General features: G+C 46.9%; 8 protein-coding genes across 8 annotated transcripts; 2 read left to right on the forward strand and 6 right to left on the reverse strand.

Moving 5' to 3' along the window:
- Positions 1–7,300: 7,300 nt before the first annotated feature.
- On the forward strand, positions 7,301–8,682 carry N7478_010063 (uncharacterized protein; the record flags this gene model as incomplete). The annotated part of the gene is made up of 2 exons (XM_056926277.1): positions 7,301–8,002; positions 8,059–8,682. The coding sequence occupies 2 exons, from the start codon at positions 7,301–7,303 to the stop codon at positions 8,680–8,682; spliced, it is 1,326 nt and encodes a 441-aa protein (XP_056775647.1).
- A 1,662-nt stretch (positions 8,683–10,344) lies between these two features.
- On the reverse strand, positions 10,345–11,244 carry N7478_010064 (esterase/lipase; the record flags this gene model as incomplete). The annotated part of the gene is made up of 1 exon (XM_056926278.1): positions 10,345–11,244. The coding sequence occupies one exon, from the start codon at positions 11,242–11,244 to the stop codon at positions 10,345–10,347; it is 900 nt and encodes a 299-aa protein (XP_056775648.1).
- A 1,484-nt stretch (positions 11,245–12,728) lies between these two features.
- On the reverse strand, positions 12,729–13,855 carry N7478_010065 (uncharacterized protein; the record flags this gene model as incomplete). Its single annotated transcript, XM_056926279.1, has 3 exons — positions 12,729–12,768; positions 12,820–13,359; positions 13,419–13,855. The coding sequence occupies 3 exons, from the start codon at positions 13,853–13,855 to the stop codon at positions 12,729–12,731; spliced, it is 1,017 nt and encodes a 338-aa protein (XP_056775649.1).
- Positions 13,856–14,347: 492 nt separating this feature from the next.
- N7478_010066 (Zn(II)2Cys6 transcription factor domain-containing protein) lies at positions 14,348–14,638 on the forward strand (the record flags this gene model as incomplete). The annotated part of the gene is made up of 1 exon (XM_056926280.1): positions 14,348–14,638. The coding sequence occupies one exon, from the start codon at positions 14,348–14,350 to the stop codon at positions 14,636–14,638; it is 291 nt and encodes a 96-aa protein (XP_056775650.1).
- Positions 14,639–15,648: 1,010 nt separating this feature from the next.
- On the reverse strand, positions 15,649–17,304 carry N7478_010067 (uncharacterized protein; the record flags this gene model as incomplete). Its single annotated transcript, XM_056926281.1, has 1 exon — positions 15,649–17,304. The coding sequence occupies one exon, from the start codon at positions 17,302–17,304 to the stop codon at positions 15,649–15,651; it is 1,656 nt and encodes a 551-aa protein (XP_056775651.1).
- A 356-nt stretch (positions 17,305–17,660) lies between these two features.
- On the reverse strand, positions 17,661–19,049 carry N7478_010068 (C2HC-type zinc finger protein; the record flags this gene model as incomplete). Its single annotated transcript, XM_056926282.1, has 1 exon — positions 17,661–19,049. The coding sequence occupies one exon, from the start codon at positions 19,047–19,049 to the stop codon at positions 17,661–17,663; it is 1,389 nt and encodes a 462-aa protein (XP_056775652.1).
- A 4,354-nt stretch (positions 19,050–23,403) lies between these two features.
- Positions 23,404–24,507, reverse strand: N7478_010069 (uncharacterized protein; the record flags this gene model as incomplete). Its single annotated transcript, XM_056926283.1, has 1 exon — positions 23,404–24,507. The coding sequence occupies one exon, from the start codon at positions 24,505–24,507 to the stop codon at positions 23,404–23,406; it is 1,104 nt and encodes a 367-aa protein (XP_056775653.1).
- Positions 24,508–24,947: 440 nt separating this feature from the next.
- On the reverse strand, positions 24,948–25,543 carry N7478_010070 (uncharacterized protein; the record flags this gene model as incomplete). The annotated part of the gene is made up of 2 exons (XM_056926284.1): positions 24,948–25,406; positions 25,442–25,543. 2 exons carry the CDS (start codon positions 25,541–25,543, stop codon positions 24,948–24,950), a joined length of 561 nt encoding a protein of 186 aa, XP_056775654.1.
- Between the last annotated feature and the right edge of the window lie 282 nt (positions 25,544–25,825).

A 25,825-nucleotide genomic window follows, 5' to 3' on the forward strand; every position in this document is an offset into this window, starting at 1 on the left:
AGACGCACTCTATATTGAGGCGTCTCTAGCCTTGCGACTTCGTTTGCAAGACCAAAAGACGCTATAAAGAAGAAACAGCTCGTCAACCACATCAACTATGAGGATGTGATGCCATCAAGTACGTAATTCATATCGGCTGATCTCGCTCTTTCCCATCCGGCTCTTTGCGCTACATTGTCCAAATTAATCCGCGCCTCGATGGTTCAAACCTTCACGGTATAGAACGTGGGTGAGTGATGGCACTTCTCAAACAATTCGCTCATGACAGATCATTGACCCTTCACAGAGCCTGTCGATACACCGGCAGCGAGCCAGTGTGTACGCCATACATGGCGCGTGCCACTAAAATGAAACACAAGCCCAGGGCACTGCAAGGCTATATCGATGGTTTCAACATCATCCGCCCACACTCCATCTGATCCGGCTCTCCCAGGATGAATAAACATTCATCTGCCTGCAATCAGCCCTTGCCGATACCATCGTGCTCCATGTGATTGAATGATGGAAATAGCCCCTCGTCAACCTTATTGGCTTCAGCAGGGAATGGGTTGGCCAGTTTCGCCAAGCAAATTCAGTGTCAGCTCTAACTCATCGATCTTTTTTATGTACACTGGGAGAGCGTTCAACTAACAAGAGCGAGCTTCGCACACTCAATGGGCATAGAGCCCGCAGTCACGAAAACCAACCTTCATATCTCAAGCTACGGATTATCGCTCATTTCGGAGCGATGAGGACTGCGGTTAGTTATGCAGCCATATTGAACCACTTCTTAGCTGGCAAGGGTTGCGCTCACGTCTGTTTCCACATGTATCAGCTACTTTCGGCATTGACAAGAGTATCCCCTTTCATGCTGACCTATCCTTATTCCTCCTCTCTGGATGCTAACACTGCCTATCGTGCGACTGGTTACCGCACGCTCCCCACACAGCCACTGCATGATTGTATCAGCTCAAAATACCCTTCCACACCTGCTCTGGAGACGAATTCCCAATCGCACTACGAGTCTACTATAAGAAGCGCATTACCCACATTACCCACCAGGTGGCTTTTTATCGCATCCGCCCCCCCTGCATTTACATTAGTATATCTGACTATTGTTCCAGCAGACCTCTCACATAGATCGAAAGATTTATTACCTGACCCCCGCTCATTGGTAATGCCGTCGTCTCTTGTCAAGAGCTTGGTTTTAAGCGGCATTAGACGCGAAGCCTGCTGCAGTCAGGCTCTGGAGGTTAACAGTGGACGGCTAGCGTGGCTCCCTGTCTCACCTCACCCAAGTCAACACCCACACAAAATGAACAGTTTATGACAAGTCCTACTGTTGGATCCGCATTATGCATTCCGATGGCGGATCTCCATTGTCATTAGACAAGGCCACTTTGCATCAGCGTCTTCCGCCTTGGTCATCTGTAAAGGTGCTGAAGGGACGTGCTCTTGTCACGCTGTGAGCTAAGCCTGTTCAACGTGGGCCTCACATTTATCTAGAGGCAGAGCTATTCAAGAGTACTACTTATAGGCCTATGGTGGCCATCTCGCTGTCGGCATGGCCACTTATGATGCGTCTGCGGTACGATTGATTGTCGGTTGGAAGGGGTGATACCCGATCATACATACTCCGAGAGGATCAAGTTGATTGAAACTTGACTCTACATATGGAGATCTGAGGAGCCAATTCCAATGATGCGGCTCTGTTCCAGCACCGGCATCAAATCGCGACATCGTGTGCACGTGGCTGTGCGGGCTTTCTGATGGGCCGAATTACGAAGCAACTTCAAACATGAAGAGAGTGCCAACCTTTCCAGTGCCTTGTGAATGTTCAGGACGGCATACGCCGACGGAAGCAGACTTGGGTCGCTGTTTTTAAATGGTCCGACGCGTCGCTGACTACTTGCCGCAGCTAACTTCGCGTGACGTCATTTCCCAAACACTTCTCCGCTGGGCTTCTTCGCGATGAGTTCATCTCACAAGTGAGCATCGATACACGAGCGTTGAATTTCCACGAAAATTGGATCGTTCTACTTTGCGCTTTTCCAACGGCTGATTCTTCTTTATATTCTCTTCTCGCTGGGGCTACACCAGCTCACGCTCTTGACAATCCAACCGTCTGTGAGCGGGAAACCGTGTCGGACAAATAGAAAGGAGGCCAGCAGGGAGCTCCAATGGTCCGAATAGTGCTCTATGGATGGCAAATTAGGCTTTACACACCCAAGCTAATTGTGCAATCAGACTTGCAACCAATCTTGAGAGCGCTGCGTTGACAGGGATGCGACGTTCAACAGTGAGATAAGCAGCAAGGTCAACCGAAAATTTGACTTCATGAGGGGGCTTCCATACATTACAGGGGCATATTACGGCAGCATAGCCTTGTGGGCGCTCACCGCGTCCCCGAAGCTAAAGGCCAACTAGTCCGACTTGAATCGGAGTAGCTCCCAATCACAGCTTCGCCCTGATAGGGCTTTGGTGGTGTGGTATTTGAATGAAGCTACTCGCTCATCGTCGAGGGACAAGAGGGATTAGGCTCTACCAGATACACATCCACTATCGCGAATCATAATCGTTGGCACGAACACTGCCGAGTAGGCTCAAGTGGGATATTCCGAGGTTGCTTCCATGAATGGTATTGACCGCGACCTCAAAGCTTGAAGTCACGGATTTGACACTAGAGACTTCTCTAACGGAAGCTGTCTGACCATGCTGAGTGCCTGTATCAGTCAGATATTACTTGTTTACTATACTTCAAAATGACCTCGGTGGTGGTTTCACTGCGGCAAATATCGCTCGGAGGAGAGGCCAGGCAAGAAAGTGGCTTTTCTACTCATGGCGGGTGATTCTACTATGAGGGATGCATGATTTTCCCAGGCAGGTCTACAGAGGGACCTATTGCCAGATATTTAGTCCCATTCTGGCGTGTTTGCGAGATGTCCTTGTGGCCAGACGGCTCTCAGTGCATGTTATGTCACAACAAGAGGTTATTGGGGAAATCGCCTGCCCTTTCCTAAGGTTAAAATGGAACATCTTTCGGTCTATTTGCCATCATCGAACACTAGATCTTCCGTACAACGCCACCTTTCGCCGTCTGGTTTCTGATCAAGATCATTCGAGCCGAAAGGGCCAGCCTCAAGCGCCGGGAGCAAGGGTTGCTTTGACGGAAGGCAGCCTAGTTGTCACGACGGGACACAACTCGATGGGGGAAGTGTCATCGAAAGTCGGCATGTATTGCTCTATTCATCGGTACACCTAAAGCACGTTGGAGGCTCACCACGGGTATTTCGCTAGCGCAAGAACGGCTGACTCAATCACCTCAACGATATGTCTCAAGTGTTTCCAAATCCAGAAAGAGGACGAAAGCAGATGTCCGAGACTGACCGAAGCGCCACAAAACACCGAAGCCCTTAACACTGATAGAACCGATTTGGTCATGTGCCCTCCGCTTCAACTCGAAGCCCCTGGTGCATTCCGATCCTTTCTTTTATCCAGGATCAATTCTCCCTATCAAAACCACCCGTTTGATTCCTTCGAAATCTCGGTGATCGACGGAGTGGTGGACGTGGGAATTGTATTCGGACAGACATCAAATGCCGAGCTAATAGCCTCACTACTCTAGACAGCCAGGAAAGCCTAAGTTGTCTTTTCAACTCACCCATGGTAAGCTGCCAGTGAGTGTCTCAGAGGATCAACTATCGAAACACAAGCAGTGATTGCCAGTGACCAAGATGCAAAGACCAGCCCACGATCAGGGACCAAGGGCATATAGACATATATGACTTCCAACTAGAATTTCATCTATTGGGCAAATGCAATGGGCAGACATTATGCTGTCTCACAGTTGCCACATGGTGAAGCATGTAGAACCACTACAGAGCGGCAAGACATATCTGCGATGTTCATCAGTATTGAAAAGTTCTCATTCATTTCCCTTCGTCTTGACTGCGGACACCAAACAACCAATGCTGACTGAGCCCAGATCCGAAACACTGCGTTGTATGTCGAGAGGAGGTGCATGGAATTTTCGAGGCCATTGTCACCGAAAGAGACGTGTCAAATGTGGTGCTGTCGTCTCAGCCTTCTCAGTCTGGTTATATGCACTCGCTCCGGCGAGCAAGTCAGGCCAACAGCCCTATCCTGTGGGTTCAATACTTTCTCCAAGCGAGGTTGTGCGACCGGAGTGGGCCGTGACTTTGGAGATTGTCCTTTTGCGAAAATCGGCTTATGCAAGTCGACTTTCCGTGCTGGAATCAACTCACCGTGTGCTTAGTCCTTGGAGAAGAATCAATTCAGTAAGCGTTCATTTCAGTTGAAAAGTGCTCGTGGTATGTCCCCGTAGCTCATTCAATTCTTCATACAAGGCGCTTACACGGCGAGGGCAAGTGAAAGGCAGAAGGTGTCAAACACTAGTCCAGATGCGGAACATCTTGATCGGCCCAAATGTTCGCTGGACTTCGTAGGACTGATAAGGCCTCTTCGTGGCTTTACGGTGGTGCTAACAGCTAGCTGAGGTTGCGGGTGGTAAATATGCACCACGCGCTCACGCGTTGCCCCGTCATTCTCCCCCTACTGACCACCGCTTTTGACGCCTGGATATCTGAAGTCGGCCTTCTGGAATGCGATATTTCGTCTAACTGTCGCAATACACGCTCTTTTCACGACGGGCGGGGGATGCCTGCGCCACGTGTGCACAACTGCTGATGACTTGGTATTACATCACTTTTCCAGAAAAATCGACCTCGCCCATTAGGAGGATGTTCATCGCCCATGCCCGTATTTGATTCATTTTCCAAGCGCCCTCGAGCCGGGGGGCGGGGTCCCCCCAGAGACCCCCTTTATGGGGGTCGACAAGGCAATTTCCAATTGCCGGGGGTGCCCCCCCAAGGCGACGGGCAAGACGCCCACACTACTGCGGCCCCGTCATACCTCTGCATCCATTACATCTATTATCCAGCCATCATCAATTTGTGCAGCGCATAGAATTCAAGAGCATTCGCGCTTCAGCTTCGGATTTGTCGACCACTCCCCTTCCCATACTGGTGGTTGGTAAATAGACAACAGTCGCCTTTGGCCTCAGCCATGCAGCCAAGTTAATTCAGACACTTCACATCACCTATCAAGCTCTCAACAATGAATGCTCCACTTCGGAATCAGCAACGCAATTTCCTCTTGTGCCTCTGAAAGATTCTTGGTTATCAATGTTCAAATCCTGGGGATGATGCGACCTTGACAGCGATGGCTCAGCGAGCGGAAGACTAAGGCCCTTTCTCGATCATCTGCTTGCACACGGCTAGGATCGATACGGACGTCTTCACGTCATAAGTCGTTGATATCGTACCGAGAAGTTGGAGTGGAGCCCCGACATCCCTTCGAGTAGTCGGCTACAAGAAGACGACGGAACCGGGAATAGAGAGTAGGTCCAAGGGCATCTTCAGAATGATAGAATGCTTAGGCTCAGTCTGCAACTTCCCATATATTGAGCTCAATCACTTGGGCAGAGCAGTGAGTATGGCTACAGGACAGGCTGAAAAGGTGATATGCGACTTGGTTTCAAGTGCCTTGATGAAAGACACGCTTGGGAACAGTGGCCCAACATTATTGATTGACGCGTGATTTTTGCTCCACTTGAGAGCATGAAAGATGGGTGCAAATGGAGAATGGCCGGCAAATCTTACCCGTCGCCTTGGGGGGCACCCCCGGCAATTGGAAATTGCCTCGCCGACCCCCATAAAGGAGGTCTCTGGGGGACCCCGCCCCCCGGCTCGAGGGCGCTTGGAAAATGAATCAAATATGGGCATTTAGTACATGCATCATAGTTTTAAGGGTGGGTCTGATCAAACCAATAAACGTATCCCACAAGTTCAATCCGTTGCCATTTCGTTTCACTTGGGATGCGGAAGGATCTACCCGACGACTTTACGACAGACCGTTGAACACCACTGGGGACCAGCGTTCGAAAAGGCGCAATTAATAATCTAGGTTCACGCTCGAGACATTTGAAAAGCCACTACGACGTCACTATCAAGAAGTATTTACCAATGGGCTTACATCTTATAGCACCAAATATCATTGATCACACAGTATGTACTACAAGGAAGGCTTCTTTGTGCTATTTGATCCGTGAGCGGAAGATGCATGGCAGTCTACCTTGCTTCAATGAGCTGGGCTGACAAGGTCCAGGTAAGGATCAGTATCATTTGTATCTAAAACAGTCAGCAGCTGGACGATTTTCGCGGGAAGACATAATTACCTCCAGCGCAATGTCCCAAGTCTTCCATAGCGTGCCTAGCGCTGCAACTGCCAGTGGGATCGCAAACAAGGCTGACACGCAGAAAGAAATAATTTGAAGGCGAGTTCGGGCTTAAGTTGCCTGACCAAGAAGCCACAGATACCAGATCGTCACCATCAAGTAGTCAACGGCGAGAACGAACAGACACACCGGGTGAGATGCGGTCGGGCAAAAGGCTCCAACGATAGGACTTGCTATCTTTGCCAGGCTGGAGACCACGGCGTATGATGCATATGTTCTAAGTAAGACAGCCGGAATGAACGGGTTCTCGCATTGTTGGAAATGGATCCGAAGAAACTGAAGAGTCAGCTGATTGCGCCAGAATGGTAACTTCTAGACATACCACTTGTCCGGTAAGAAAAGCCGATGTCATCCACAACAGTGTGCGACACCAGACTGCATAGATTTCGCCCCAGCGAAGACCGGAAAGTAGAACGAAGGAAATACTAGACGCAGCCGATAAAGTAATGTCGAGGTGGTAGAAATGCCAAGGCTGTTGGAAACGAACTATCAGAGACAGCCTCATGATACTAGTTAGAGAGAGAGCGGATATCAGGATCGACTGGACATGGTCTTCCGATGTCATTTTTTATGCATGGCGGACAAATGTGTCGGCTGGGGGAGGCAGTCTGTATTACTTATGTACGTTGCGTATAGCACACACGATCCTGCCTGGGTAGGATGTATATCTACGGTTTCCGAGTGAAAGAGGAAGAAAATTTTTGGCGCTGAATTTCGGTAACTCAGATCCGGGATCGTCTTCACGGTTTCTGGGGAGGCCATGGCCGTTCCCAGGATCAGTATCAGTGTCTCCAGGAATGGCACACGGGTTCCCAGAGACAAATGGGCTCCCAGGATTAGCATCAACCTTTCCCAGCCTGGCAAAGACTATTTTGCCATACGCGAAGCCCTGGGCTCGGTCAGACTTGGTAGAGTATGTTCTTGATTGGTGTATTTGAGCGTGTGTTATAAAGCTTCGCCTCCCTTCCTACCAAACTGCATCAGCTTTAATACTACACAGGAAAGATGCTAGACAAACTCCCAAATGAACTCTTACTCTGGATCTGCAAGATCCTTGGTAAAACCGACATCGTTTGCTTGATGGCTTGCTGCCGGAGAATGGCAGCAATCTGCACAGAAGCTCTATTTGATTGCCTTCACTACGATGAAATGCCACCCCTTCATCGAGCCATACTCGCAAGACGACTAGACGTTGCGCGCCTTTTGTTGACTCATTACCACGCAAGCCCCAACTCCGAGTACCGTGGGACGAGCACGCTTCTGCTTGCCATTGAGATGAGCTATCCACAAGCAGTTAATCTCATGTTGGAACATCACCCACGGCTGTCTATTTGCGACTTTCAAGGTCGAGGGCCGTTGTCAATCGCTGTCGCAAAGGGCACTTTTGCCATCGTTGAAACCCTGTTGCAGTACCCAGCGCTGGATGTCAATGGCCGATGCACCGATGGCATGTCCGCTTTGATGTACGCAGTGGAATACTCGGAGCATGCCATTCTAAGCCATCTTCTGACCGATCCCCGCGTGAATGTCAGCATCGAAGATCGCCTTGGGCAGAATGCGCTACATTCCGCAGTTCGAAAAGAAGACCATATCTCAGTGCAGATCCTAGCCCGAGACCCTCGCTTGGATGTCAATTGGTGCGGCACCCACCGAAATACGGCACTACTTCTCGCGGTCAAGACCCTCAAAGGGAGGTCGCCCCGACGGGTAGTGGAAGCCCTACTGCTCAACCCAAAGCTTGACATCAATCACCAGGATTCTAGGGGCGCACGGCGCTGTGGCACGCGGTGGACCAGCAGAATGAGGAGCTAGTGCAGCTGCTCTTGGACCAGGATGGCCTCCGTTTGAATGATGCGGACGGCGGGGCTGTTACCCCTCTTGCGCGAGCAGCGGAGCATCAAAGCCCTCGTTTACTGCAGATGCTTCTGAGACAGCCGAAGATATGTATCAATGCCATGCCTGGTCCGGCTGTTCCACCGTTATGGGCAGCGTGTCGGGCGGGTTCGCTCGCCACGGCTCAGAGGTTGCTGACCCAGAAAGCTATTCAGATCAACGAGAAAGCCCCGTCTGGAACGTCACCCCTGCATGTGGCCGTGATCAATCAACACTTGGGTATTGTGTCTCTTCTTCTCTCGCAAGGTGAAATCGCACTGAATGAGGTTGGGCCCTCGGGCTTCACGGCCCTCATGTTTGCTGTTGCAAGCGGGTATACTGCATGTGTTGAACGGCTGTTGCGCCATCCACAGATTGATCTCCAGGTTCGAGATCCTTACGGATACTGCGCTTTCAGCTTGGCGATACTCAATAGACATGCTCGGGCAATGGATCTTTTATGCAGTGCATTTGTGCGGCAAAACGCACGAAATTTAGGTTGGCCATCGGTCTAGCTTTGCCAAGACTGAGTGGGGGAGAAATAGAAAATTTTAGTAATAGTAATATGTCAAACTTAGGAAGCGGTCAATACCGCTATGACCTTTTGGGATAGGTTTGTTCACCCAATTTCCCTGGGTATTGGTATGGTATTAGGACTAAAATACGGTTACGGTATCGTAACACACCAGAGCACGGACAATAGGGCACAGAGATCGCTCAACCGATCGAGAGACCTTTTAATCAATCAATCAACTGGTTCTATTGGACATGCGCAGTACTAGCCAGTACATCAATTCCTAATCTTGACATCCTCAAGAAAATTGAGCCCCCGGTAAAAAACGGCTTGAATATGCAAAATACCGTATAATTGACGTGTAAATGGAATTCGATCTTTGATCGATCTGTTTGGGAGACTGCCATTTGTCCTATCGAAGAAGCGCTACAAACGATCAGCAGGGGCTGGGCCAATGATACACCGTAAAGTGGGCCCTGTTGATAATCTTTTCATTGTTAACGTCAATGATTTCAGTGTGCATACTGTAAACCAGGACACAAGATTAGATTCCATATTGCGCGAGGATCGGCTTGGGTAGGTAACCGTGAGACTTTTCATCTCCATCACTTGCAATATTGACAGATCATGTGTGTCTAACGATGCCACCAATTTTTGGGTGGTGGAAAGGGCAATTTACTAGAATACGGACGTGAAATGTTAGTGACTTGCGCTTTCGCGGTTCTCGCTAGTGATTTCGAACTGCAAGTTCATACATAAGTTGCTGCTTTTTCGGCTGTATACTGTCGCAGGTGACCAAGACATCCTCATATGCAATTGGCTTTTCTTTCATGAGCTCACCGTGTCCCTGGAAACACCAAGAGAGCTTTGTGTCGAACTGAGGGGTGGTATTTTACCACTAAGGACAGGGTTATTCATCAAGTACCCATTTGTCGAAAAAGTGGAGGTCTATTTTACTAGCGTCCATGTATTTTATCCAATACCGCATCATTTTTCATTCCTTCAGCACATTCAACCCCCTTATTTTACACATCATCTTGTATTTAGAAGAACACGTCTCAAGTACGGTTCAAGGAATTCATTGGTCCATCTCAGTACTAGTGCGTACTACTTTTCTCGGAATCGACATATCCTTATCTGATACACTCCCATGGCATGGCAGCTATGCCAAAACCTCTCATGCTGATTTCTCATTTTTGGCTATACATACAAATCACGTTCAACTTATCAGATGCTTCTATTTCGACGCCCTTTTTGTCAATTTCCAAGACGTAAAAGCCGTCTACATCTATCAAATTTCGTAAACAGAACATCAAAATCGCCCCATAAAAGCCGAGTAATATCGCAGAACAGCGGCTTCTGGAAATATTGCTCCTTTTTCTCTGACTGCGCTCTATTTAGGATGACTTTGATTAACATGATCTGCTATAGTACGACGCTCTAGAAGCTGCCTTCAGGAGGGCCAGTTGAGGAGATTGTGTTCCACAGGCTAGACCGAAAGCCTAGCGCAGATATTGAGATCCAGATTCCTTCGATAACAAAACACCAGTGAGATTATTGAGCGGTAATTTATGTAGCCTTTAGCGGGGACTAGCTTCCAGTATCTGTATTTCACACCCTGATTGCTTATAACATTTAGCTCTGACAGGGTACCTCTGAGACATTATTCTTTAAGCATATCAACGGCCATTGAATAAGCCCTTCTCTTAGCCTCCTCCTGTACAGGTCCTCCTTTGGTATTTTTGTCCCAGCCGTGCTCACACTGCTCCATTCTCTGCAAAACGGGTTCATGACCAGTCTGCTTCTTGACGCGCTTGGCAAACTCCTCCGTTTCTGGTGCCATATTATCTCGAGCAGCAGTGACCACCAAAAGCTTCGAAGGGAAGTTTGAGAGGTCCGCAAATAGTGGCGAGATTCGAGGATCGCGTGCATCAACACCCACAGGAATATAACAGCGATGGAAGAAGCGGGCTATCCGCGGAGGAATCAGCTTCCCAGAGTTATCAGGGGCGATCTTTCCAGCCGGGTTAGATGCAAAATTTGTTCCGGGGTAGAATGTGAGAACGGAGTGAAATGTATCCTTGGGAAATAGTACAGCAGCAGCGACGATGGCAAGATTTCCTCCAGAGCTGAAGCCAGAAATGCTCAGCCGTGCCAGGTCATATTTCTCTGGCTGAGCCATGACCCATCGGACAAAATCTTCCACATCATTGATCGCGGCGGGGAATGGATTCTCGGGAGACAATCGATATTTGACGTCGATCACGGCATGGTCAGTGCTTTGGAAAACGTGATGGCAAAATTCTTCATCGTCGCCAAAGGCTGGAAAAATCATTCCGCTCCCGTGAAGATTGATCAAGACTGGCTGTGGACGAGAAGGTGGAGTATTTTTTTTGTATAGATGTGCTGTGATATTTTTGCCAGCATCGCGACTTGGAATTTGCAATGCAGCATGGACATTTTTCGTGGCTATCGCTGGGCGTGTCAATTTGAACAGGATTCGCAGAAGAGTCACGGTAATTCGAAGGTAGAAACTTCTGAAAAATAGTGTTATTCGCCACATCTTGCAAGCCAGCGAAATTATACTAGGTTTCTTCTTGTGTTCGCAGGGATATGATCCAGCTTTATATGAATTTTTGTTGCAGGAGATAAGGGCTGGGAATCGATCGGGGTCCCAAAGGAGAAAGTGCGTGCATTTAAGCCCCCCCGCCACGGCAAAGTTCCGCAACTGCGGAACTATTCATGGTTAGTGAGATCTTTTGGAAGTACGTGTCGAAGCGCATACTTATCCCATTAACCATTAACTAATTGGACTTAGGTTTTGTTCCCCTAGGCTTGCGGCCCTTACAGTTGTCTGGGCTGCTTTCTCATTTCTTAGCACTATCGTCATTTTTTATTAATAGTTGCCCGCCACCATTCAATAAGTTTCTTCTTAGACTGTTCGTTCATCACGTCGTAGAGAACGAATAGCTTCCTCCGGTCGGGGCCACCTCGCTGGAGAGAGGAGGGCGCAGAAATTGGTTGTAGAAACTCAGAATCTACTACAGACGTGGTCTCTTGCAGGCTATCGCGTATATTTTGATCGATATCTGATCAAAAACGTTGTTTGTAACGTAGGAAAGGTCTGGAAAATTGCTAGGGAGGGCTGATGACGGGCCAGCATCTGAGTAGAAGCTAGGCTGAGACATGATTAAGATCAGTGTTAATTAACATTGACAAAGTAAGGGTGGTAGTGAACAAAAGGAAAGAAATAAGAGATGGTTTACCTTTACTGAATTCAACTTGCGACTGTTAGAATAGAAGCCCCCTGGCCTTAGTAGTATAAGGGGTAATGTTTGAAATTAAAGATTATCTATCATAAACTCATATATTGACCCATCATAATATTGTTCCCTGGTTGTTCAGAATGATTGGAAAGCCCATGGACATTGTGGGCTTGCCCATAGGCTGTCCATGGACATTACTAGAATGCCCAACCTCTCAAAATTCAAGGTCACCCTGACCTCCCGCAAGATTTGCCCAAAATATTTCACCTATGCACTATTTTTGATCAAAGGTTTAGATAACTTCCCACTTCAAATTTAATCAGTTCAAACATATTAGTAGGAAAACCTACTAATTTTAAGACTCATTATCTCCTAGGTTACAGTTATTATTTAGCGTAGGCTTCAAATACGAATATATATATATATATTTTTTTTCAAACTCTACGCTGCAACCTTTTCCTCTTCAAAGCCATCTATTTCCTGAAGTTACAAATATAAGTCTTTGACCATATATAACTTGACTTGATGCCATACACTAATAAATTTCAAATAAATTTAATTAGCCGACTAGATAATTGCGATATACGCCGTGTAGTAAACAAAATATGTCCAAAAAAAGGGAAATGTATCTCGATAACTCACAGAGTTATGCATCAATTTTCAGTGATTTTATGTAAAATACGGGGCATGGGCAATGCCCAGAGTGGCCGGGCATAACGTTACTTGGATTGCCCAATGCCCGTTATGGACGGGCAATGTCGCAGTCTAGTCTCTTGCACTTCTACAGTGGCGGTGTATCTTGAAATAAGGTGGTCATAATTCTATACATTTGGTTAACTTCATATGGCTAAAAACAATAACGAGATACTTACGCCGCAGGGTACCGAGTACCTTGGATTTTCGTTCGCTCCACCAGAGTCCGAATACCTTGCACGTCTTGGTCACTCAACTGATGTAGCGCAGAGGCCGCATTTTCGTCCATTTTAGCGGTCAACTTTGTGCCCGGGATAGGGATGATATCCTGCCCTTGCGCCAGCAGCCACGCAAGAGCGACCTGTGCCGGCGTGATTCCATGGGCACCAGCCACGTCTTTCAATCCCTGTACTAACTCCAAGATATTGGGGAAATTTTCTTCGGAGAACTTTGGCAACAGGCAGCGCAAGTCGCCCTTGGGAATATCTGCATAAGATCGAAACTGGCCGGTCAGAACACCGCGTCCAATGGGGCTGTAGGCCACGATAGTCACGCCCAGCTCGCGGCAGGTTTTTAGGATCTTCGAGGTCGATGATTCGATGTCTAGTGTAAATAGACTATATTCCATCTGCAGAGCGGCAATAGGGTGGACAATATGCGCCCGACGTAGCGTGTCTGCTGAGACCTCCGACAGACCAAGATACTTAATCTTTCCTTGGCTGTAACAATGGGAGATTAGAAATCGCTTGCTTGTATTTTATTTGCAGATTAGGCCTACTTCTTCAGCTCCATCATGGCTTCGACAGTCTTTTCAATGGGCGTAACCCCATCCACCCGATGGCAGTAATAAAGGTCAATGGTGTCCACCCCGAGTCTCCGGAGGCTCTTTTCACATGCAATTCTCACGTAATCGGGATCAGTTCGAGATTTGTACGCTCTATCAGGCTGGCGCTGGAGCCCAAACTTGGTGGCTAGGAAAATGTCATCGCGCTTGCCAGATCGCCTAATCCATTCACCGACTATATCCTCACTGTCAGCGTAAATGTCGGCCATATCCCAAAAATGCAGTCCGGTGGCATGTGCATGCTCCAAAAGGGCTACTTTCTCATCGAGTGTTCCAGCTGGGCCGTAGAATCCGCCGAGACTTCCGAAACCGAGGCCGACAGCAGTGACTTGGGGACCACCTCGGCCCAGGGCTCGCAGGGGAAGAGGCATTATTAAGTAGAGAGGCGTGGAAAGAAGATAAGGGCAGAGGAGAGAGCTTGTGCTAGTTAGAGCAATACAGATGAGGGTCTAAATATCCATGGGTTCCGAATGCTGGCCATTATACTAGGTGTCCTGAGCTATATCCCTTCGGGTCCCCGACAAGCGTCCTTTTGGGAAATGATATTCAACCAACTGATAATCCAATGATGAAAGTCATAATTAAGACGCAAGATGGGTGATTAGCAAGCTAAACCGCTAGCAAGCTAAACCGCATTGAGTGTGTGCTTGGGCAAGATGAGTGTCCCCACAGTGATCAGCATGCTAAACCGAGTTCAGTATATACTTCGCGAGGGAGCCTGGTCATTGGTCGGAGCATCACGGGACTTGGCACGGACTATTGTATTCCGTTCTAATTTTACGACATGGATTACCGAATGGTCGACGAATACTGGCTGTGCCACATTCCTTTCGACGGGTCTGAGAAAAAACTTAAATAGTACCATGACTCTCATTTCAACTCGTCGCAAAACTAACCCTCTTTCTGGCATCGTCAACGTCATCATGGTTAACCGAGGACGTTCCAAAGGCTTTGTTACCTGCAAACAACGACGCGTCAAATGCGACGAGGCGAAGCCTGAATGCTGGCATTGTCAGCGCCTTGGACTCCGCTGCGAAGGCTACCAAACGAATTATTGCAACCAAAAGTTCAGAGACCAGACCCACAAGTTCTTCAATTCAGTTGTTCAGGGCCGGGATTGCTTGCCTAGCCCTAGGGATCCGAAAGGAATATGATTATTCAAGAATATATGATTAATACATACTTCTTCATATACAGTGACGCGACATATGTTTTAACACCCCTTCTAGACCCACTTTGTTCACCGCCCTTACCACCTACCTAATTCGCGTAAACAAGCTGCAAACCCATTTTAAATCTACCCTCCTAAATACATACTATGGCGCGTTCTTGCGAGCTTACACCTGCTCTACGGGAGCGTATATGTGAACTCTATTCGATTGGGTGGGGACATTAGCGTATTCATAAACGATATCCTTATATCTCACTTTCTACTATCCGATATACTATCAAAAAGGAGTCTAAAAGATATGCAGGTGTTTCTAAACCTCGATCTGGTAGACCAAAAAAGTTTAGTGAGGCCAAAAAAGTCCGCATTTTATACGCAATTCATAGCAACCCAAAAATTAAGGAGGAGGATCTCCTTACAGAAATTGACTATAAGGTCAAGTTACGCTCGATCCAACGTCTTCTAAATACTAAAAATCTATAGAAATGGAGATATAGTTAGCGACCTTATTTAACTAATAAATATACTTCTAAGTGTCTTCGTGTTATGGTTACTAAGTTGTCAGGCTAGAGACCTGTGACTAGGCAAGGATATCGGATAGTAGAGATCAAATAGAACAGTTGATATACAGATCTGATTCTTGCAGGACAAGAATCGTAGCTATTGTTCGTGCGTTTTAATATTGCTAGAGCTTGCTAGGGCTTAGGGCAGTCATGCATTAGCGGGTGTATCGTGGTAGATTCGCCCGCGGAGCGGCCATGAATCGTACTCGAATCGTACCCGAAGGGATTCAGGAATCCCGTGACAATTCATCCTCCCCTTTTTTGACCGAGCGGCCTCGTCCGGTGTGGCTTTTCTTTATCCAGTGTTGATTTGAAGGTGATTCGGGGGGGTTTCGGGGGGTTTTCAGTGTCGTTAGGACACCGTTTTGCGAGCTCGGTTTTTCTCAAATGAAGCTATCGCATCTCTTGCGTTTTCCAAGTGTTCTGCCGGTTCCTATTGGTTATATTCTGAGGGCCATCCTGTCCATTTCACGTAGTAATGTAGTACTCCGTCGAAGACTCTTTTATCTCGAATCTCTTCAACTTCCCATTCTTCTTCGTCTTCGAGTTCTGGCATTGGCATTCGCGAGTCGTTATTGTTTCGGCTGTTCCATGGTTCGAGAAGAGAGACAGAGAAGACGTTATGTAATCTTGAGTATTTTTCTGGTAATGCGACACGATAGGCCTGGGCGCCGATTTTTGCGAGGACACGGAAGGGCCCGATTCGACGGGGGGATAGCTTCTTTTCTTTGGCTTTGAAGCGGAGGTTCTTTGTCGAAAGGGATACAAGGGTTCCTACTTTGAAGTCCTTCGGCTTGTGATTTTTGTTGTAGGATCTCTGTTGTGTTTCCTGTGCGATTCGAAGCTTATTCACGGCCTCTTCACGGATGTTCCGGAGGTGATTCATTCGTTCTTCGGCGTTAGGGGCCTCTTTCTTGAGTATTTCATCAGGAGTTCGGATTTGGAAATTGGGGTTATACCCAAGCAGCATACGAAAAGGGGTCTCGTTGGTTGATGCGTTAATAGCATTGTTACATGCAAATTGTGCCATCTTAAGGAGTCGAGCCCAGTTCGACTGTTCTCCGTCGACAAAACACCTAAGATAATCTTCCAAAACCTGGTTGAGTCTTTCTGTTTGTCCGTCGGTTTGGGGGTGGAAGGCAGTAGAGAACCGTAGTTTGATCTTAGAATAGTAACAGAGTCGTGACCAGAACCTGCTTGTAAAGATAGGCCCTCGATCGGAGACAATCCCCTCTGGGTTTCCATATTCGAGTTCGATTCGATCGAAGAAGAGTTCCGTATGTTCTTCGCGGGTCCTAGAGAAGATAAGAATATCATCCAAATATACGATGCAAATAATATCAAGAAGGCCATAAAGCGCGGTGTGGATGTAGCTTTGAAATGTCGCGGGTGCGTTGGTAAGGCCAAATGGCATGACCATATATTCAAAATGGCCATATCTTGTACGAAAAGCTGTCTTCCATTCCTCTCCTTCTCGAATGCGAATTCGATAGTATGCATCTTGCACGTCGATTTTACTAAGGAATTGAGCCCCGGAAAGGCGGTCAAGAATCTCCGAAATAAGGGGTAGGGGGTACCGATTTTTAACCGAAATCTTATTCAGACCTCGATAATCGACACAGAGCCGTAGCCCTCCGTCCTTTTTGGGCACGAATAGGATAGGTGCGCCGGCTGGGCTCTTTGATGGTCTGATTCGACCATTCGTCAAGTTTTCGTCGAGATACTTCCGTAACTCTGCGAGTTCTGTCTGCGAGAGGGGGTAGATTGGACCGTACGGAGGCGATGTGTCTTCTTTGAGTTCGATCGAGTGGTCGGTCTCTTTTCGTGGCGGCATAATTTTGGAGTTCTGTGCCTCGAATACATCCTGGAACGCTAGTAATTCGGGAGGGATTCGGTCTCGACTTGCTATCGATTCATCTTCTTCTTCTTCCGGGGGGAGCCAGACTTCTTCCGGGGTTTTGATAACTGCAAAGATATGGGCTTGGTTCCTGCATGCTTTCGCAAACTGGTGAGGCTTTAACCATTCCATTGTTTTTCTCTTATGTTCGAACCACCATTGTTTCCGCCATGGGGCTAACACGATTCGCATTTCTTAGATGGTTGTATTCGATAGCAGTACCAGTGATCCTGATAGACGGGGATCTCTGTTGACTGCAACACAGGGACGCGAAAACTTTTGCTTGGTTCCTCGAGAGTCGTACATAGTGATTGGAATAGTCCATACGCCGTAGGTAGGGGCGCCTTGTCGGCCTACTACTTCTAGGATAGGGGCATTGCACTTGGCTTGATCGAAGTGGTATTTCTGAACGAATTCATAACTGACGAGGTCTACCTCTGCGCAGGTATCAATATCCGCATGCGTCTCGATATCGTTTCGGACGCGAATCGGGACATGGAGGCGGGCGACCGTTCCTACTTGAGGCCAGGAGTCGGAATTTGTAGGAGTTAATTCGACCCCGGCGCTTTTCCCGAGTCTCTCGACTGAGTATCGTTACGGTGATACCAGGGTCTCGAGCGAGCTTCCTGGATCTTCGCCCCTGGGGCTCGTGGCGGTAGACGACATTCATTCGCCCAGTGACCCGGTTTGCCGCAATTGAAACAACTATTTGAAGGGGTTCTGGTAGACGGGTTGGATGGGTTGGATAGGTTGGTCCCTCCGACAGGTGTATTATTTGGATTGTTCTCGTTCCGAGGGGAAAACGGTCGAGGTTTACCTCCGAAGCGAGGGGGATTCGGGTATGACTTAGAGTTGTTGTGATTCGGGTTGGGTCTAGGACCGTGAGGACCCTTCGAGTATAGATTTCCAGGACCCTTTTGGTCTCGTTCCATGCCATTGGACCGGTTCGGGAATGAGTCATTGGGTCGTGGGCGTTTCGAGCTCGAATTTGAATCGTTAATGAATAGGTTGCGTTTATGCGTCTTTGCTTTCGTAAATTCCCAGGTACTCTGTGCTTCTTCTACCCATTGTGCTCGAGTTTCAGGAGAAACCTTTGCATATTGGCGAATATGTAGTGTCAACCACGGCTGTAGTTTTGACATATAGCGGCGCGCTTGCTCATCCCGGGAGACCTGAGGAAGATGACGTTCCAGATCTGCGAGGCGGTGGTGAAAGGCCTTCGGTTCCTCATCGGTTCGTTGGCGACAACGCTCCATCTCGTCGCTGACTTCTCCGGTAAAGGTATTTTTGTTATATATCAAGGTAAGAGTCCATTCCTTGAAGTATTCCCAGCTGCCAAAACGATCGTCATTGTTATCTTCGAGGTACCTCTCCTCTGCAGTCCAGTCGTTTTTGCAGTCGGAGTCAAGATATTTGACTCCTGCGAGGATCTTCATCTCTTCATCCTCGTAGACCCCAGGGTTGCCTCGAAAGACATATCCGAGCTGCGAGAGCCAATTTGCTCGTTCTTGAAGACTAAACGATTTCTTGAACTTATCGACCTCGAAACCCTCTACTTTCTTGCGTGTTTTAACCTCGGTTCCTCTGCGAGCCATAGATAGATTGTCTAGGAAAGCCCCAGCGTTAATTCCAGAGACTTGAGCGGAGAGCTCTTTAAGGCGAGTATGAATCGCAAGGAACTCTTCTAGGCGTCCTAGTTCGTGTCTCTTCTCTTCCAGGGCATCCGTAGTAACACTTCCAGGTCCGCTGATACTTTCAGTTGTAAGATCACCAGCGATTTCCCCAATCTGGTCTGGACCAGATTCGGCCGGGTTTGCATGCTGATCCGGGACCGATTCGACCTCGGGTTGTCCAATAATAAGGGGGGGAGGCGTAGCGGGCTCGGATCGAGCGCTATTGCGAGAGGACGCAGGGTTTCGGCGTGTAGAGGGCACCATCGTCAATCCTTGGGTAGTCAAGAGAGAAGAATCAGAATTGTTATGGTTACTAAGTTGTCAGGCTAGAGACCTGTGACTAGGCAAGGATATCGGATAGTAGAGATCAAATAGAACAGTTGATATACAGAACTGATTCTTGCAGGACAAGAATCGTAGCTATTGTTCGTGCGTTTTAATATTGCTAGAGCTTGCTAGGGCTTAGGGCAGTCATGCATTAGCGGGTGTATCGTGGTAGATTCGCCCGCGGAGCGGCCATGAATCGTACTCGAATCGTACCCGAAGGGATTCAGGAATCCCGTGACACTTCGCTAGGCTATTCGTTATCAACACTTTACATCTAATAATTGGACACAAGTATTTTGGTTAGATAAGTATATAGTAAAGCAAGATATCGGGATTTAACATGAGTGGATATTTATATATCCTTAAGACTAACTATATCTTAGCTAGTATCAGGGACTTCCTCACCGTAGAAAATAAGTTAAACAAATATTCTGGGTAGCTTTTTCAGATGCTGAAAGATATACTGGACTAATCTATCTTTTTAGAGATCCAAATTCTTAATGTAGAGGTGTAATCGCTTTGTTATTGAGAAATTATACTGTCGAATTTTGCCAACTTTATTGGCTAATAAAGATACAATTTTCCAGTATAATAATACTTCTATATATACTGTATATATAGTCCGCAGTACTCTTCAAGAGATAGGTATTGAATTTATGAAATGGCCTCCGCACTCCCCTAATTTAAACCCGATTGAAAATCTCTGGGCGTTACTAAAAGCTGAGAAGCCTGAGATATATAAGATACAACCTAATCTTATTTATATGAGGAATAATGATGAGACCTTAGTGTTGTTAGTAGAAACAGCGCAATAGGCCTGGGATCAGCTAGATATTAGGCATTTACAGCATCTATCTGCTACAATGCCTAACAGAGGACAAGCAATTATTGAGTCTCAGGGCTGGTATACACCGTATTAGTTAGAAGAATGAACTTTTTGACCGGCAGAAAATTACATAATCTAGGTGGTGTGGGGCAAGGGGTGTTAAAATATATGTCGCATCACTGTAAGTTATTGTCGATTCCGAAGAAAGCTGTACGCACTAGTACGGAGATAGACCAATGGGATCATTGAACCGTACTTGAGATGTGTTATTCTAAATACAGGATGATTTGCAAAATAAGGGGGTTGAGTGTGCTGATTCAGCAGTTTATGCCTAAGGAATGAAAAAATGATGTGGTGTTGAATAGAACGCGTGGACGCTAGTAGAATAGACCTCCACTTTTCCGACAGTTATGTTTAGCAAAAATTTAAGCTACATATAAGTGTAGAGCAGCTGCCTAGCGTCGTTGAATATCTAGTTTCGCGGTTCCGAATCCTTTATATTTGATGGGTTTAAGGCCCGGTAAGCAAAGCTCGATCGTGCCGGATCATCAAAACAGTGTTTCTACATAGCTCGGTGGGGCACTACAATATTATTACACTAGCCCAATGATGATGGTATATCTGTTACAGTATAGTTCTGCCGAAGCTATAAAAGCGGTGATCAAAATTAGATTAGCGCGTCTCGGATACTTTTTTGGGAATCGAGTGAAAAGAGTTCTTGGTAAAGCTGATTTCGAAAATCACTGTCATTAGCGATCGTCTTTTGTTCTTGATACCCAAATTTCCATTGTCACTTGTAAATAACGAAGATAAATTGCCTTTGCTTATCAACTTAACATAACCATGGCGTTTTGCGTGAAATTAAGCATCCAAGACTTGATCAGCCCTCAATTTTTTTTTAAAAAAAAGACGTGGCGTCTTGTAGCGATCCGTCGAAGGATAGGTTTCCCGATTTCACAATTCTCATAATGTCAGTGTCAGCAACACAGTAGCGCATGCTGCTTGACATGTTCCGAATGCCGAGTTGCACGCAACTATAGAAGCAGGTGCGGATGCTCCCATCGTAGCGCCCCACGTGAAGCCTGCAGCAGAATAACAGGCCATAACTATGCTTGCACAACCAGCCTGGCATATTCCATAAGCGGCAGGACCGGCGATAACGTCAGCGGCGAGGAGAAAAGGGGACCACAATTGTGCCCGATAAAATCTCATCGTGATCTGGTGGGATTGGAGATATATCGAAGTCAGGTCACTCTGAGAAAAATGGATAGTTAATGTTGAGTATACGTGACGCGTAGACGATGTGTGAACTTTTGACCTCAAGTGGAGAAACAAGGGATTTTATTGTTGGTCGGTGGCTGGTTCATGACGTCAACGGATATGCATCAAGGGCCTGCCTCCTAACACCCGAAATCTAGACTTGCTTCAAAAGCTATAGGGAGATGGGCCTCTTGTGGTAAACGCACTCGGAATCTGTAGCGTCGTGACCGTGCTTTCACTAGCCAGAACTTGTATACTGAATGGGGTAATTAAGACTAGAGAGCTCGATTTCATTTTAACGTTCCGGCAATGATCGCATGTATTAGAAGACTTGTGTATTTGAAGCCAATGTGGGAGTGCGGCCTATTGCATTTTATAAGTAGGTACCTGGAATAACGTTTGAACCAACAAGGTTGCGACCTATTAATCCAGAGAAGGAATGAAACTCATGAAATTGGTGAAATTGATTAAGACCTTACTAAAATAGTTTCCCTCAAAAAAGGTATCTTTCGCGTTTATTTTGGCGTGATTGAACAATGAATGGCCGATGTTTTTTTTTCAAGGCTTCCAAATAGGTAAATAGGAATTGGTAGTCTCCTATGGCTAGAAGGTCATCCATGAGTAGGCGATCGCCCACTTACAGTACAGCCTCCAGTTTCTGGTATTCACTCTAGTCATGATTATTAGCTTACAAAGTTCAAAAGGACAAGGTCTGGAAATAGTGCCTAATTTGACTTTAATAGAGAGAGAGGGAACCGAATGTCTTCAAAGAGCAATCCAAACTTCGGTCAAATACACGAGACTGCAGGTAATGGTGATAGGTTGCTACTTCAAACAGCGTCATTTTCATGGAAAATGGGATTAATTGAATGGGATTGATAAACCTTTTCCACCCTTACCATAGGTCCGCGCGTTTTGCTATTACACTCGCACCCCCTGCTCTCTAGCAAGAAATTTACCGTGCTTGCAAGACAGTCCGCTCTATTCTAAGTCCCCGGGCTAACCGTTATCTCCACATGCCAAAAGGCGAAGAACGCAATCTGCTCTATTTGAGATAAATTAACGTTCGCAATAGTGAATAAATATTTCTAGATATAATGAAAACCTAATAGCTCAAAAATTGGAGCCTCATAATGCTCGATTTAAGATTTGAAGCCGCTCGGTCGTTGAAAGATAGCATCAAAGGTTGTAATTTCTCAACAATGGCTTTACTTGCTTTGAATATTCAATTTCAACGACCCTTTCAGTGACTCTGTTGAACGACTCTTGTTTTCGGATTTTATTTTTCAACGGCTCTCTGTATTTTGAGTCTGTTTCAGCGAGGAATCGTTGTTGATTTCAACTTGTTAAATTATCTTGAGGAGAGGGCGGTGAAAAGAGAGGGTGGTGAAAAGGGAAGGTGGTGAAAAGAGAGGGTGGTGAAAAGAGAGGGTGGTGAAAAGGTGATGAAATTGGCGAAAATTCTTAAGTGCGGGGTAATGCCCTGGTGATAGCTCTTTCCCGCAAAGCTTTTACTGCCTAACAAAATATTGAGGTGTCGCAGAATCAGTCCCAGGTATTCACTCGAAGAGTTGCTGCATTCTTTGCCTCCACATGTCGAAAACCATCAAGATCACCATTCCTCACCATTCTCTTTTTCTACTGCGAGCCGATGACTACGGTGACTCTTTCGACGGCTTCTGATTCTTGGTCCATTTCAACGATACTGTACCTGTCCATCAAGTTTAACGATTATCAGTAGTTAAATTTCTACCTTTCAATTATTTACTTTTTCGCTAAATTCTAAGAACATTTGAATTTGAGTCTGGAAGATACGCCAACGATCATTAAATTCCGGGGATGAGTGATTTCAGCATTCAAGCTACTGTTCCAGCCATAATACCATCGTAGGTATGAGGGAAATTGAAACTGGTCAAAAGATTGATCAACTCCACAGCATCATTCTGAGCCTCCTCCGAGCCATAGAAGAACGCCCTAGCTTGACCTTTGTAGTCATAAAAATCGAGGGTGCTACAGAAGTAGTAGTAGTAGTAGTAGTAGTAGTAGTAGTAGTAGTAGTAGATTTCATTTACACTGACCCCTCGCGAAGCGATATGCAGTATACGACAACTATAAATCTGAGTATGAACATGTAGAGTGATCCACTATCTGACAGTAACTTAGAGCCTCGTCACGGCCTATCGTGGCCCATTGCCGCTCCCGTTGTTAGGCTGCCCTCATGGCGCGGCTAGAGTTGAACTGCGAATGCGACGGATAGCAAGTATCCGACTTTGGCTGCATCTCTGTTAGAAACCGCGAGAACGCGGGTAAAGCAGAAGCTAAGAATCTGGACAGTGACTGTGTGGCAGATGCGTTCTTGTTCCGCGTTCGTTTCACTGAGCGCTGGCTTCGCTTCTTCTCGAGCTGGAAAGGCGACGGTTTATTGTGAAAACGGCGCTGAAGATCTTCGATTGTGAGTGTGGGTATGGTGGGAGGGACAGGTTTGTCTGGTTTAGGTGTCGATTGCGGTGAAGAGGTGGGGCGTTGAAGAATAGAGGCGTAGGTTGTTTGTTGGTTATGGGGCGACGAAATAATGATCCGTGTCGGCTGGAGAGGTTGGGGAGAACAGGTTAGTCGTGGTTGTTGCGGTTCTGGGTCTATTGTGGCGGGTAGCGGATTGGAACGGCAGTCGAGGTTGGTATTCAACTGTTCCTTTGCTGTAGTAGATGTAATTGGCGTTGCTTGGGTTCGAGAGTTTGTACCGAGGTCATTGGTGGTTTGTGTACTGGAATCGGCGGTAGGATTTGACCGTTCAGGGGAGGAAATTGCGGTGGTTGAGGAGGGGGCTTTCTTGGTGGTTCCAAGGTGGTATTTTAAATCACAAGAGATTATCTGCCATATGCAGTCTTTCTCGTGTAGTTGTTGTACTTCCTTAAAAGGGGTGCCTTGAAAGGTGGATAGGTGCTTAGTCGATTGGCAGGCAAAACAGCATGCCAAGTCGTTGACACCTGAAGCTCGGTAATAGAAGCCATTCTGGGCCAGTAGAAGCGGAGTAACGCCAGTGAGCACCATTCCTCGGAACGAACGGGCTCTGGCTGTGATGGTGGAGTAGGAGTAGGTGATGGAGACGAGGAAGTCGTCCTCGGCGTCAGAGCTGTCTTCGGCGAGAGAGTCGTCCTCGACGATGAGCGGTTCGGGTGGACTTGCGGGGTTTGCGGTTTTGGGAACGGGAGACGGGTGAGGAGGGGTGGAGATGGGTGTCTTGCTCGCCCCACGGTCTGGAGGCTGAGGGCTCATCCCCATATGCTGGCTCCTTGTGATCATTCCCATCTCGACGCAAAGGTCCTTATGCTACCGGGTGCTACAGAAAGATTCGAAATTGGCTTCCACATTTTACACAGAGAAACTCTCTCAGACCCTAGGTCTAGGCTAATAGTAGAATGGACTATACTTTATTGAGCGATAGCGTGGGGCCTGGTTGCGGATCCGCCACTATTCATTGGATAATATGGCCCCACGCAGGGTTCTGGAACAAAGTTTTTTGTGTAGATCATAGAAGCCAATTTCGAATGTATCTGTAACACTGTCTATGTTGCGAAGGGGTATATCCCAAGAGCTCTTGTACCCATCGGTAATGCCCCAAGGGCATCTGGTCTGACTGTCTGTGGTCTCCACAAGCTCTCCCGTGAGGATAGTGAGGCGGTACAAAAGGAGGGAAGAAGATATGTGATGAAGAAATCCACGAAGCCGGAATTCGGGATTCACTTTTTCTATCGGAAAATGAATGGGGGGGGGGGGGAGCGATAAGGCTTCAGTTCATCTCGCATGTTGGCAGAATCCCATCGTAGGTCGTCATCGTACCAGTGAACTAGACTCCCCGTGTTTCCATCTTCATGTGTCGATGCCGAAACGGGTGACGGAGCCTCACTTAAACTCCATCTCTGTTTGACATTATCTTGTAGAGAGAGACTGAGGCCATCCCAAGAGAGATAGTTATTGTTGTCATAATGCTGAAACACGAACTTGTCAAGCCGAGGACATGATTTTTCGAAAGCTGCCCAACTAGTTGAAGCAGCTCTCAATATGTCAAAGTATCGCATCTTATGCGAAGCTTGGAGAGATTCGAAAGCTTTGTAAGTGAGGGTATCGGATTCGACAATAAGTGGATTACTGTCGAAACCATTTTCGCTTTGTCTGGCGTTCGACTCGTTGATTCTGAAAGTTTCACACTATTTGGAATAGCCGGTAGATCAAAATTGTGTACGGCTTTCCAGAATTCAGGTGAGTCCATCTGGATCGTCTTCGCGTCGTCATTTTCACAGACAGGATCAGGTTCGTCTAGATTTTCCTCGTTGTAATAAGGCATGGCAGCTATAATGGAAGTTAATAAACATTGGCCATGTACAAGTAGCAAGCGGGGTGAATACCTTCAAGTTGTCTTCGAAATATGTAGCAGCCGAGTCGTTAAACCGTGTAGTATCCAAGGAGTAAACGTTACGGAAATATCGGTTGTTCCTTGATTTTTATAGCTTTCCTTCATGATCTTGAAAGCTAATAACAAAGCCCCGAATAATTGCTTCTAGGAAATTACCGGTTTGACTTTGAATATCTAGGAGAGCCCATGTAGTCTCCAAAATCCTATGTGCGG

The sequence above is a fragment of the Penicillium angulare genome (genome assembly GCF_028827245.1).
Source record: "Penicillium angulare strain IBT 27051 chromosome Unknown utg000007l_segment0_segment0, whole genome shotgun sequence".
NCBI lineage: Eukaryota > Fungi > Ascomycota > Eurotiomycetes > Eurotiales > Aspergillaceae > Penicillium > Penicillium angulare.